This window comes from Coregonus lavaretus, assembly GCF_964263955.1.
Source record: "Coregonus lavaretus genome assembly, chromosome: 7".
Taxonomy (NCBI): domain Eukaryota; kingdom Metazoa; phylum Chordata; class Actinopteri; order Salmoniformes; family Salmonidae; genus Coregonus; species Coregonus lavaretus.
In genome coordinates, this window is record NC_139994.1 from 9667853 (window position 1) to 9683274 (window position 15422).

Consider the following 15422-nt stretch of genomic DNA (forward strand, 5'->3'; position numbering starts at 1 on the left):
CTGTTGAAAAACAAATGATAGTCCCACTAAGCACAAACCAGATGGGATGGCGTGTCGCTGCAGAATGCTGTGGTAGCCATACTGGTTAAGTGTGCGTTGAATTCTAAATAAATCACAGACAGTGTCACTAGCAAAGCACCCCCACACCATCAAACCTCCTCCTCCATGCTTCACGGTGGGAACCACACATGCGGAGATCATCCATTCACCTACTCTGCATCTTACAAAGACACTGCGGTTGGAACCAAAAATCTCACATTTGGACTCATCAGACCAAAGAACAGATTTCCACCGGTCTAATGTCCATTGCCCGTGTTTCTTGGCCCAAGCAAGTCTCGTCCTATTATTGGCGTCCTTTAGTAGTGGTTTCTTTGCAGCAATTCGAGCATGAAGGCCGGATTCACGCAGTCTCCTCTGAACAGTTGATGTTGAGATGAGTCTGTTACTTGAACTCTGTTAAGCATTTATTTGGGCTGCAATTTCTGAGGCTGGTGACTCTAATGAACTTATCCTCTGCAGCAGAGGTAACTCTGGGTCTTCCTTTCCAGTGGCGGTCCTCATGAGAGCCAGTTTCATCATAGCGCTTGATGGTTTTGCGACTGAGCTTGAAGAAATGTTCAAAGTTCTTGAAATGTTCCGGATTGACTGACCTTCATGTCTTAAAGTAATGATGGACTTTCGTTTCTCTTTGCTTATTTGAGCTGTTCTTGCCATAATATGGACTTGGTATTTTACCAAATAGGGCTTCCTTCTGTATACCACCCTTACCTTGTCACAACACAACTGATTGGCTCAAACGCATTAACAAGGAAAGAAATTCCACAAATGAAGTTTAACAAGGTACAACTGTTAATTGAAATGCATTCCAGGTGACTACCTCATGAAGCTGGTTGAGATAATGCCAAGAGTGTGCAAAGCTGTCATCAATGCAAAGGGTGGCTACTTTGAAGAATCTAAAATCTAAAATATATTTTGATTTGGTTAACTACATGATTCTATTTGTGTTATTTCATAATTTCGATGTCTTCACTATTATTCTACAATGTAGAAAATAGTAAAAAATAAAGAAAAACCCTGGAATGAGTAGGTGTGTCCAAACTTTTGACTGGTACTGTATATATACAGTGGGGAGAACAAGTATTTGATACACTGCCGATTTTGCAGGTTTTCCTACTTACAAAGCATGTAGAGGTCTGTAATTTTTATCATAGGTACACTTCAACTGTGAGAGACGGAATCTAAAACAAAAATCCAGAAAATCACGTTGTATGATTTTTAAGTAATTAATTTGCATTTTATTGCATGACATAAGTATTTGATCACCTACCAACCAGTAAGAATTCCGTCTCTCACAGACCTGTTAGTTTTTCTTTAAGAAGCCCTCCTGTTCTCCACTCATTACCTGTATTAACTGCACCTGTTTGAACTCGTTACCTGTATAAAAGACACCTGCCCACACACTCAATCAAACAGACTCCAACCTCTCCACAATGGCCAAGACCAGAGAGCTGTGTAAGGACATCAGGGATAAAATTGTAGACCTGCACAATGCTGGGATGGGCTACAGGACAATAGGCAAGCAGCTTGGTGAGAAGGCAACAACTGTTGGCGCAATTATTAGAAAATGGAAGAAGTTCAAGATGACAGTCAATCACCCTCAGTCTGGGGCTCCATGCAAGATCTCACCTCGTGGGGCATCAATGATCATGAGGAAGGTGAGGGATCAGCCCAGAACTACACGGCAGGACCTGGTCAATGCCCTGAAGAGAGCTGGGACCACAATCTCAAAGAAAACCATTAGTAACACACTACGCCGTCATGGATTAAAATCCTGCAGCGCACGCAAGGTCCCCCTGCTCAAGCCAGCGCATGTCCAGGCTCGTCTGAAGTTTGCCAATGACCATCTGGATGATCCAGAGGAGGAATGGGAGAAGGTCATGTGGTCTGATGAGACAAAAATAGAGCTTTTTGGTCTAAACTCCACTCGCCGTGTTTGGAGGAAGAAGAAGGATAAGTACAACCCCAAGAACACCATCACAACCGTGAAGCATGGAGGTGGAAACATCATTCTTTGGGGATGCTTTTCTGCAAAGGGGACAGGACGACTGCACCGTATTGAGGGGAGGATGGATGGGGCCATGTATCACGAGATCTTGGCCAACAACCTCCTTCCCTCAGTAAGAGCATTGAAGATGGTTCGTGGCTGGGTCTTCCAGCATGACAACGAACCGAAACACACAGCCAGGGCAACTAAGGAGTGGCTCCGTAAGAAGCATCTCAAGGTCCTGGAGTGGCCTAGCCAGTCTCCAGATCTGAACCCAATAGAAAATCTTTGGAGGGAGCTGAAAGTCCGTATTGCCCAGCGACAGTCCCGAAACCTGAAGGATATGGAGAAGGTCTGTATGGAGGAGTGGGCCAAAATCCCTGCTGCAGTGTGTGCAAACCTGGTCAAGACCTACAGGAAACATATAATCTCTGTAATTGCAAACAAAGGTTTCTGTACCAAATATTAAGTTCTGCTTTTCTGATGTATCAAATACTTATGTCATGCAATAAAATGCAAATGAATTACTTAAAAATCATACAATGTGATTTTCTGGATTTTTGTTTTAGATTCCGTCTCCCACAGTTGAAGTGTACCTATGATAAAAATTACAGACCTCTACATGCTTTGTAAGTAGGAAAACCTGCAAAATCGGCAGTGTATCAAATACTTGTTCTCCCCACTGTATATATATATATATATATAAAAGGATCCACTGTGCAGTAGTCGACTATGCACTGATATGGTTCTTTGCAGAGTGATGAGAAAAGTCGATGTTGAGTAAGGGATGCTTAGAAAATATCTAATTGAAGTCAAGGGATTTCATAATCTGGTTTTGAAAATGTATTATTGTGAAAGGGCCACATGATGTGAGCTGAGTGTTTAGAAATGGTCCAATAGCCAATTATCAAACTACTGAATACAGTACAGCTAGACTGTCTTGAGGCAACCATTCTCCATTGCAATAGTGGAGCAGCACTATCGCCTAACAGACAGAAAGCATTACATTCAAACTGTGGGGTTAGCTAGGACATGACAGGATGTATAGCTATCGCTGCCTGCTAGCGCCCAGGGCTTGTGATCCAACAGCACTTTGGTCAACAGAGGAAACAAGGTTATCTGAGTGTTTGTTCCCCAAATGGCACCCTATTCTCTATATAGTGAACTACTTTTGACCAGGGCCCATAGTGAATACGGTGCCATTTGGGACGCAGTCACAGCCTGTGACATGGCTGTTGCGGTGACAGTTCAATATCTATGACAAAACAATGATGAATAGGCTGCCTTTTTGAAATTCCATTTTGATATAACAAATCGAACATAATAATTCATTTAGATAACATTAGTGTGAAAGTCCTGGGCATGTTTTAAAAATATTTCCTATACATAGATCTTCTATGGTCGCAATAACCTTATAATACCCATGTAACAAAGCATCAATACGGTGGATGTCCAAGTTATTCTGAGAATTTAAACTTTGACACTTAAAATGTGTCAAAACTAACACTGTCTGACCTAACAGCGGTTTACAGTCTGAATCAATGTGGCGTCACATCCAGCTAACTCAGCCAGTCATGATGGTGGACAAACACAGATATGATTACTGACATACTGTATGGTGTCAGGCCACCAGACTGAATACAAACCACCTCAGACAGACAGACAGACAGACAGACAGACAGAATACAAACCACCTCACACAGACAGACAGACTTACACAAATTACTGATGATTGGCTGAGAGAAATTGAGATAAAAAGATTCTGGGGGCTGTTTTGTTAGACTTCAGTGCAGCTTTTGACATTATCGATCATAGTCTGCTGCTGGAAAAATGTGTTTTGGCTTTACACCCCCTGCTATATTGTGGATAAATAGTTACTTGTCTAACAGAACACAGAGGGTGTTCTTTAATGGAAGCCTCTCCAACATAATCCAGGTAGAATCAGGAATTCCCCAGGGTAGCTCTTTAGGCCCCTTACTTTCATTACATTTTTTTTTACATTTACATTTTACATATTTAGCAGAAGCTCTTATCCAGAGCGACTTACAGTTAGTGAGTGCATACATTTTCATACTGGCCCCCCGTGGGAAACGAACCCACAACCCTGGCGTTGCAAGCGCCATGCTGTACCAACTGAGCTGTATGACACTTGCTAGGCTCATAATCTGAGGTAGCAACTGCGTCAGATCTACAAATCCATTAGCTAGACCACCCGATTAGACAACAATCACCCCATTATATCCATTTGGTTTGCAACTCAGTGAACCTGCGCAGCATTCGCTCAATTTGATGCCTACGAACGAAGATTTCGTTGCATATCAAATTACCCAGCAGCCATTTAGAAACAACAAGTCATCAGAAAAATTGTTATTTCTTAATTAAAAAATGTCTTCTGGCTGTTTAAATCAGCCACATCTTGAAAAAGAGGACAGGGACATGCGTTTTGTTTAGATTGTACACTTTTTTCTTAAAACAAATATGTTTAACCATGACCAGAAAATGTTTAACGTTTGATGGCTTTGCGCCAGACAACACCTCTTAGACTGTGGCTCACCACCACATGTACTCAGGTTAACATTGAGCGCGCTCACCAAGTAACCGTAACCTTGTTACCTGAGGTAAAACCTACAGGGTTAGCGCTCACCAAGTAGCCGTAACCTTGTTAATAATAAGTTACCTGAGGTAAACCTACTGGGTTAACGCCCACCAAGTAGCCATAACCTTGTTAATAATAAGTTATCTGAGGTAAACCTACAGGGTTAACGCTCACCAAGTAGCCATAACCTTGTTTATAATAAGTTACCTGAGGTAAACCTACAGGGTTAACGCTCACCAAGTAGCCATAACCTTGTTTATAATAAGTTACCTGAGGTAAACCTACAGGGTTAACGCTCACCAAGTAGCCGTAACCTTGTTAATAATAAGTTACCTGAGGTAAACCTACAGGGTTAACGCTCACCAAGTAGCCATAACCTTGTTAATAATAAGTTACCTGAGGTAAACCTACAGGGTTAACGCTCACCAAGTAGCCATAACCTTGTTAATAATAAGTTACCTGAGGTAAACCTACAGGGTTAACGCTCACCAAGTAGCCATAACCTTGTTAATAATAAGTTATCTGAGGTAAACCTACAGGGTTAACGCTCACCAAGTAGCCATAACCTTGTTAATAATAAGTTACCTGAGGTAAACCTACAGGGTTAACGCTCACCAAGTAGCCATAACCTTGTTAATAATAAGTTATCTGAGGTAAACCTACAGGGTTAACGCTCACCAAGTAGCCATAACCTTGTTTATAATAAGTTACCTGAGGTAAACCTACAGGGTTAACGCTCACCAAGTAGCCATAACCTTGTTTATAATAAGTTACCTGAGGTAAACCTACAGGGTTAACGCTCACCAAGTAGCCGTAACCTTGTTAATAATAAGTTACCTGAGGTAAACCTACAGGGTTAACGCTCACCAAGTAGCCATAACCTTGTTAATAATAAGTTACCTGAGGTAAACCTACAGGGTTAACGCTCACCAAGTAGCCATAACCTTGTTAATAATAAGTTACCTGAGGTAAACCTACAGGGTTAACGCTCACCAAGTAGCCATAACCTTGTTAATAATAAGTTACCTGAGGTAAACCTACAGGGTTAACGCTCACCAAGTAGCCATAACCTTGTTAATAATAAGTTATCTGAGGTAAACCTACAGGGTTAACGCTCACCAAGTAGCCATAACCTTGTTAATAATAAGTTACCTGAGGTAAACCTACAGGGTTAACGCAGGCAGGTCTCATTGATAACAATAGTGAAGCTGGCATTGTGACGCAGAACAATGGGCTGGGAATAGAACGTTCTTAAGGCGAGTCGGTGTCACGGAGCTCAATAGAACTAATAGGAGCTGGTAGGGTGAAAAATGCCCAAACATAAGGCCTGTTTTTTCGCGATTACTTCATAACCAGGGACAGAAGGTAATATTATGAAACTGGGCTCCATGGCGGATGCAATGAACTAATTTTATCAGAAATAAAAGTTGTAAAAAATGTAACTTGAGGCGCCCCGAAAATAATATTCAAAAAGTTCAGTCCTTGGACACAGAGGGGTTAAACAATAAAAATGTTACCGTCCATTTAGTGAAGAGAGGAGAACCGGACAGAGGCCAACATCCGTCAACCAGAGAGGGAGAAGCCCTCCACGGTATTTAACAGGTGGAAGAAACAACCAGGGAGCTCCATCGGTCCACAAGAAATGCAGGCAGCCGGTGATGATGTAGTGGTAGCTAGGATAACTAGGATGCTGCTGGTAGAGTAGCTAGCTTAGCTAGCTGTACCGACTAGCTTGGCTAGCTAGCAGGTCGTTCGTCTGTCCCTCGTCTCGAGGATGATGACGAATCCGGTGAACCACACAATTAAACAAGACTAGCGAGTGAAAAGGATCTGGCTACACTCATACTGTCACTGACCATTAAGCAAAAAAGCAAATTGAACAATAAACTTCGGTGTCTCAACACTGTAACGAACTCCGTCGTTATTCCCCAACATCACCTCAGACCACTCTGCGCGTAACACTAACGACATGCCACTGACTTTGAGTAAAGCCAGTGTGTCTATGTATGCGGGTGACTCAACACTAAAGTCAGCTGCTACAGCAACTGAAATGACTGCAACACTTAACAAAGAGCTGCAGTTAGTTTCAGAATGGGTGGCAAGGACTAAGTTAGTCCTAAATATTTCCAAAACTAAAAGCATTTTATTTGGGACAAATCATTCATTAAACCCTAAACCTCAACTATATCTCGTAATGAATAATGTGGAAATTGAGTGCTGCTTGCTTGGTGGTGCCCCTTGCTTAGTGGTGTTGCAGACTCTGGGGCCTTTCACAACAGGTGTATATATACTGAGATCATGTGACAGATCATGTGACACTTAGATTGCACACAGGTGGACTTTATTTAACTAATTATGTGACTTCTGAAGGTAATTGGTTGCACCAGATCTTATTTAGGGGCTTCATAGCAAAGGGGGTGAATACATATGCACGCACTACTTTTCCGTTATTTATTTTCTAGCATTTTTTTAAACAAGTTATTTTTTTTATTTCACTTCACCAATTTGGACTATTTTGTGTATGTCCATTACATGAAATCCAAATAAAAATCAATTTAAATTACAGGTTGTAATGCAACAAAATAGGAAAACCGCCAAGGGGGATGAATACTTTTGCAAGGCACTATACACACACGTACACATGGATTTTGTGTTGTAGATATGTGGTTGTAGAGTAAGGGCCTGAGGGCACACACTTCATGTGTTGTGAAATCTGTTGTGCATGTATTGTAATGTTTTTTGTATAACTGCCTTAATTTAGCACAAAGGTACAGACATACGCATACATTGTAATATTGTTGTATGGTGGCATTATACATTTTGTATCATACATGTTGTATTGTAGATATGTAGTGGTGTAATAATGTTATATGATGTACTGTTTTATTTTTTGTTTTATATGTAATGTAAGTGCTTTAATGTGTTTGGACCCCAGGACCCCAGGACCCCAGGAAGAGTTGCTGCTGCCTTAGCGAGACTAGACTGTTAAGCAATGTGCACACACGCACACATGCACGCACACATGCACGCACACACGCACACACACACACACAGTCTTGCGCAGCTAACCTTGTGGGGACATACAATTCAGTCCCATTCAAAATCCTATTTTCCCTAACCCCTAACCCTAAACCTAACCCTAACTCGTAGCCTTACCCTTAACCCAAAAACCTAACCTTAACCCTAACCCTAAAACTAACCCGATCTCCTAACCCTAAACCTAATTCTAACCCTAACACTAATTCTAACCTTAACCCTAAACCCCCTAGAAATAGCATTTGACCTTGTGGGGACCAACAAAATGTCCCCAGTTGGTCAAATTTTTATTGGTTTACTATTCTTGTGGGGACTTCTGGTCCCTAAGACCCTCACAAACTTTTACAGATGCACAATTGAGAGCACCTGTCGGGCTGTATCACCGCCTGGTACGGCAACTGCACCGCCCGCAACCTCAGGGCTCTCCAGAGGGTGGTGCGGTCTGCCCAATGCCTTACCGGGGGCACACTGCCTGCCCTCCAGGACACCTACAGCACCCGATGTTACAGGAAGGCCAAAAAGATCAAGGACATCAACCATCCGAGCCACGGCCTGTTCACCCCGCTACCATCCAGAAGGCGAGGTCAGTACAGGTGCGTCAAAGCTGGGACAGACACTGAAAAACAGCTTCTATCTCAAGGCCATCAGACTGTTAAATAGCCATCACTAGCCGGCTACCACCCGTTTACTCAATCCTGCACCTTAGAGGCTGCTGCCCTATATACATCACTGGTCACTTTAATAATGTTTACATACTGCTTTACTCATTTCATATGTATATACTGTATTCTATTCTACTGTATTTTAGTCAATGCCACTCCGACATTGCTCATCCTAATATTTATATATTTCTTAATTCCATTATTTTACTTTTAGATTTGTGTGTATTGTTGTGAATTGTTAGATACTACTGCACTGTTGGCGCTAGGAACACAAGCATTTCGCTACACCTGCAATAACATCTGCTAAATATGTGTATGTGACCATTCAAATTTGATTTGATTTCATTTGAAGTGTCGTCACTGACATTTTGAACCTCTCCCTGACCCAGTCTGTAATACCTACATGTTTTAAGCAGACCACCATAGTCCCTGTGCCCAAGAAAGCCCAGGTAACCTGTCTAAATGACTATCGCCCCATAGCACTCAAATCTGTAGCCATGAAATGCTTTAAAAGGCTGGTCATGGCTCACATCAACACCATAATCCCAGACACCCTGGACCCACTCCAATTCGCATACCGCCCCAACAGATCCACAGGTGACGCAATCTCTAATGCACTCCACACTGCCCTCTCCAACCTGGACAAGGGAATACCAATGTGAGAATGCTGTTCATTGACTACAGCTCAGCATTCAACACCATAGTGCCCTCCAAGCGCATCACTGAGCTAAGGACCCTGGGACTGAACACCTCCCTCTGCAACTGGATCCTGGATTTCCTGACGGGCCGTCCCCAGGTGGTGAGGGTAGGCAACAACACATCCGCCACACTGACCCTCAAGGGGGCTCCTCAGGGGTGCGTGCTTAGTCCCCTCCTGTACTTCCTGTTCACCCATGACTGCGTGGCCACGCTCGACTCCAACACCATCATTAAGTTTGCTGACGACACGACTGTGGTAGGCCTGATCACCTACGACGATGAGAAAGCTTATAGAGAGGAGGTCAGAGACCTGGTAGTGTGGTGCCAGGACAACAACAACATCTCCCTCAACGTCACATCGATAGGACTGTAGTGGAGCAGGTCGAGAGCTTCAAGTTCCTCGGTGTCAACATCACTAAGGATCTATCATGGTCCACACGCAACGTCTCTTCCCCCTCAGGAGGCTGAAAAGATTTGGCATGGGCCCTCAGATCCTCAAAAGGTTATACAGCTGCACCATTGAGAGCATCTTGACTTGCTGTATCACCACTATGACAACTGCTTGGCATCCGACTACAAGGCACAACAGAGGGTAGTGCGCACGGCCAGTACATCACTGGGGCCGAGCTCCCTGCCATCCAGGACCTCTATACCCAGCGATGTCCAGCCACCCAAGTCATAGACTGTTCACTCTGCTACCGCATGGCAAGTGGTACCGATGCACCAAGTCTGGAACCAACAGGACACTGAACAGTTAGTTAAATAGTTAACTAAATTGCTACCCGGACTATTTGCATTGACCCTTTTTGCACTAACTTTTTTGACTCATCACATACGCTGCTGCTACTGTTTATTATCTATCCTGTTGCCTAGTCACTTTATTCCTAGTTTTATGTACATATCTACCTCAATTACCTCGTACCCCTGCACATCGACTCGGTACCGGTACCTCGTGTATATAGCCAAGTTATCGTTACTCATTGTGTATTTATTATGACTTGTATTATTATGTGTTTTACTTTTCTATGATTTCTCTATTTTCTTTCTCTCTGCATTGTTGGGAAGGGCCCCATAAATAGACATTTCACTGTTAGTCTACACCTGTTGTTTACAAATCACGTGACAAATAAAATGTGATTTATTGATTTAATTTGACAAACACACTAACACACACACACACACACACACACACACACACACACACACAGGCCTCTCTGTCTCACATAAAATCTCTCACCAAGACCACGTTCCGATCAACCCTCAGATTTAAGCGAGGTGTGGGGTGGGACAGGGAGGCTCAGTGGAAGATGATGCAGAGTGGTTTTCTCTCTCTTCCTGTGTGTGTGTGTACATGCGTCCATGCATGTGTGCATGTGTGACTATGAAATCTGAGCTCTGTGTTGAGTGATTCCTCACAAAACCCAGACAAAAAAAGTTGTTCACGAAATGTAATCCATAGAATAGTCCGTTGGAAGAAGGTTTGTTGACATATATTTGCCATGTGTATCTAAAAGCATAATTGAGAAATAATTGATCAAAGTTGGCATATTTATGACATTTTGGCATTACCCACACCTCCTTTAAGACTCCATATTGTTTCATCTATAGGTGTTAAAAAGCAAACATTGGTGTCATATGAAGCTCTACCTCTTGCTCAGCAATACGAGTAGTATTTTGATAAAAATAATATGTTGATATTAGTTTATGAATATTGAAAAATATAAACATGAATATTGAAAATATAAAAACATTTATTTGACAATTTTTTTGGTATATTGTTGACCATAATAGACTCTACGGGCATATGAAGTTCCAGATTGGGATCTCTGCTACTTTTAAAGTTATTATCCAATTTTACTTAACCCTAATTGCTCCTGTAAGTCGCTCTGTATAAGAGCGTCTGCTAAATGACGTAAATGTAAATGTAAATGTGTAAGCATTACCAACAGAGTGAATGTGAAAATTGATTCAAAATGGTCGCCCTCTGCTGGTGACTTGCAGGATGTGCAATGATACAAGTAAGAGGAGGGCTGTGATTGGTTACATTGCCTACTATGCCAATGTATCTGTATAAATTGGGCCATAACTTTAACACTAGCACTTTGATATGCCCGTAGTGTATATTATGTTATATTATATTATGCATGCACACGCAAGCACCCACGCACCCCCCCCCCCCCCCCCACACACACACACACACACACACACACACACACACACACACACACACACACACACACACACACACACACACACACACACACACACACACACACACACTGTTTCCTGCAGCTGCAGAGTGTGATAACATCCCAGAGCCGTTCCTTCAATTTCAGGCCGTGCCTCCCGCCTGACTGTAATCCCAGACCCCTGCTGCTAAATCTCTCTGGGCAATGAGGACTGGTGTGTGTGTGTGTGTGTGTGTGTGTGTGTGTGTGTGTGTGTGTACAGGGATTGAGTTGGCACCTTCTCAGGAAGCAGAAAGCTCTTACCTGTCATCTCTTTCAGCTGCCCCGCCCTCGATGACAGTCTTGACGAAGATGCCAAGTTTCTCCAGACCGGCGTCAGCACCCACTCCCATCCCTATGATACTGATACCAAGGCCATCGTCATCTGGGCAGAGAGGAGACAGTAGTTATACAATGGCAAGTGTGTATGTCTGTGTGTCTGAGAGAGAGAAGGGGGGGGGGGGGGGGGTGCCCTGTGTGTGTGTGTGTTTCAGTCAATACCATCCCCAATGTCAGCCCCCTGACTGTGGGTAGGAGGGAGGGAGGGATAGATAGATAGATACAGCAAATGGTCCCACTGAAATGGAAAAGATGGACGGGAAATTCCTTTCCATTATGAAACAATTACACTCCAATTAAATAATTAATGGTCCTCTCAAGGATTGCATAACAGGAGAGGAGAGAATCGTACAATGTAAAGAATTCTATTCTAGGTTTGTGTCACAAATGGTACCCTAATGCACTTCATTTGCTGGCACCCGCACACCCGACTAGAATCACTACTCTCGACGGGTCTGACCTAGAGTATGTGGACAACTACAAATACAGTGGGGGAAAAAAGTATTTAGTCAGCCACCAATTGTGCAAGTTCTCCCACTTAAAAAGATGAGAGAGGCCTGTAATTTTCATCATAGGTACACGTCAACTATGACAGACAAAATGAGAAAAAAAAATCCTGAAAAAAACATAAAATTTTTAATGAATTTATTTGCATATTATGGTGGAAAATAAGTATTTGGTCAATAACAAAAGTGTCTCAATACTTTGTTATATACCCTTTGTTGGCAATGACACAGGTCAAACGTTTTCTGTAAGTCTTCACAAGGTTTTCACACACTGTTGCTGGTATTTTGGCCCATTCCTCCATGCAGATCTCCTCTAGAGCAGTGATGTTTTGGGGCTGTCGCTGGGCAACACGGACTTTCAACTCCCTCCAAAGATTTTCTATGGGGTTGAGATCTGGAGACTGGCTAGGCTACTCCAGGACCTTGAATTGCTTCTTACGAAGCCACTCCTTCGTTGCCCGGGCGGTGTGTTTGGGATCATTGTCATGCTGAAAGACCCAGCCACGTTTCATCTTCAATGCCCTTGCTGATGGAAGGAGGTTTTCACTCAAAATCTCACGATACATGGCCCCATTCATTCTTTCCTTTACACGGATCAGTCGTCCTGGTCCCTTTGCAGAAAAACAGCCCCAAAGCATAATGTTTCCACCCCCATGCTTCACAGTAGGTATGGTGTTCTTTGGATGCAACTCAGCATTCTTTGTCCTCCAAACACGACGAGTTGAGTTTTTACCAAAAAGTTATATTTTGGTTTCATCTGACCATATGACATTCTCCCAATCCTCTTCTGGATCATCCAAATGCACTCTAGCAAACTTCAGACGGGCCTGGACATGTACTGGCTTAAGCAGGGGGACACGTCTGGCACTGCAGGATTTGAGTCCCTGGCGGCGTAGTGTGTTACTGATGGTAGGCTTTGTTACTTTGGTCCCAGCTCTCTGCAGGTCATTCACTAGGTCCCCCCGTGTGGTTCTGGGATTTTTGCTCACCGTTCTTGTGATCATTTTGACCCCACAGGGTGAGATCTTGCGTGGAGCCCCAGATCGAGGGAGATTATCAGTGGTCTTGTATGTCTTCCATTTCCTAATAATTGCTCCCACAGTTGATTTCTTCAAACCAAGCTGCTTACCTATTGCAGATTCAGTCTTCCCAGCCTGGTGCAGGTCTACAATTTTATTTCTGGTGTCCTTTGACAGCTCTTTGGTCTTGGCCATAGTGGAGTTTGGAGTGTGACTGGTTTGAGGTTGTGGACAGGTGTCTTTTATACTGATAACAAGTTCAAACAGGTGCCATTAATACAGGTAACGAGTGGAGGACAGAGGAGCCTCTTAAAGAAGAAGTTACAGGTCTGTGAGAGCCAGAAATCTTGCTTGTTTGTAGGTGACCAAATACTTATTTTCCACCATAAAATTTTCTGGAGAAAAAAAATCTCAATTTGTCTGTCATAGTTGACGTGTACCTATGATGAAAATTACAGGCCTCTCTCATCTTCTTAAGTGGGAGAACTTGCACAATTGGTGGCTGACTAAATACTTTTTTCCCCCACTGTACCTAGGTGTCTGGTTAGACTGTAAACTCTCCTTCCAGACTCACATTAAGCATCTCCAATCCAAAGTTAAATCCAGAATTGGCTTCCTGTTTCGCAACAAAGCCTCCTTCACTCATGCTGCCAAACATGCCCTCGTAAAACTGACTATCCTACCGATCCTTGACTTCGGCAATGTCATTTACAAAATAGCCTCCAACACTCTACTCAGCAAATTGGATGTAGTCTATCACAGTGCCATCCGTTTTGTCACCAAAGCCCCATATACTACACACCACTGTGACCTGTACGCTCTTGTTGGCTGGTCCTCACTACATATTCGTCGCCAAACCCACTGGCTCCAGGCCATCTATAAATCACTGCTAGGCAAATCCCCGCCTTATCTTAGCTCATTGGTCACCATAGCAACACCCACCCGTAGTATGCGCTCCAGCAGGTATATCTCACTGGTCATCCCCAAAGCCAACACCTCCTTCGGCCGCCATTCCTTCCAGTTCTCTGCTGCCAATGACTGGAACGAACTGCAAAGTTCTCTGAAGCTGGAGACTCTTATCTCCCTCACTAACTTTAAGCATCAGTTGTCAGAGCACCTTACCGATCACTGCACCTGTACACAGCCCATCTGTAATTAGCCCACCCAACTACCTCATCCCCATATTGTTATTTATTTTGCTCATTTGCACCCCAATATCTCTATTTGCACATCATCTCTTGCACATCTATCATTCCAGTGTTAATACTAATTGTAATTATTTTGCACTATGGCCTATTTATTGCCTTACCTCCATAACTTGCTACATTTGCACACACTGTATATAGATTTTCTATTTTCTGTTGTATTTTTTACTTTATGTTTTTTTTTTCTTTTTATGTAACTCTGTGTTGTTGTTTTTATTGCACTGCTTTGCTTTATCTTGGCCAGGTCGCAGTTGTAAATGAGAACTTGTTCTCAACTGGCTTACCTGGTTAAATAAAGGTGAAATAAATAAAAGATTTGACCAGAGCCCTATGGACCCTGATTAACAGTAGTGCACTATATAGGGTATAGGGTGCCATTCGTCCTCCCGGGTGGCTCAGTTGGTAGTGCATGGCACTTGCAATGCCAGGGTTGTGGGTTCAATTCCAACAGGGGATAAGTATGAAAAAGTACCAAAATGTATGAAGTCGCTCTGGATAAGAGTGTCTGCTAAATTACTAAAATGTAAATTTGGTTGATTGAAATTGTACTAATGCTGCAGAATCCCCTTCATCAAAGGATGAGGTAAAGATGGAAACTGAAGAGAGGACCCTGCAGACACTATCTAACCCTGCAGACACTATCTAACCCTGCAGACACTATCTAACCCTGCAGACACTATCTAACCCGTCAGACACTAGCTAACCCTAACACTGCGGACACTAGCTAACCCTGCAGACACTATCTAACCCTAACCCGTCAGACACTAGCTAACCCTAACACTGCGGACACTAGCTAACCCTGCAGACACTATCTAACCCTAACACTGCAGACACTATCTAACCCTGCAGACACTATCTAACCCTGCAGACACGATCTAACCCTAACCCTGCAGACACTATCTAACCCTGCAGACACTATCTAACCCTGCAGACACAATCTAATCCTGCAGACACTATCTAATCCTGCAGACACTATCTAACCCTGCATACACTATCTAACCCTGCAGACACTATCTAACCCTGCAGACACTATCTAACCCTGCAGACACGATCTAACCCTGCAGACACGATCTAACCCTGCAGACACT

General features: G+C 43.1%; 1 protein-coding gene across 1 annotated transcript in view; it reads right to left on the reverse strand.

Annotated features, from left to right (window-relative positions):
* LOC311132764 (neurabin-1-like) overlaps window positions 1-15422 on the reverse strand; it is a gene marked incomplete at its 5' end in the record, with an annotated part of 114751 nt that overhangs the window by 62183 nt on the left and 37146 nt on the right. The window contains one exon of the mRNA XM_084166060.1: window positions 11530-11650. Coding sequence (XP_084022186.1) covers window positions 11530-11650 — 121 coding nt within the window. The remainder of the gene's footprint in view (window positions 1-11529; window positions 11651-15422) is intronic.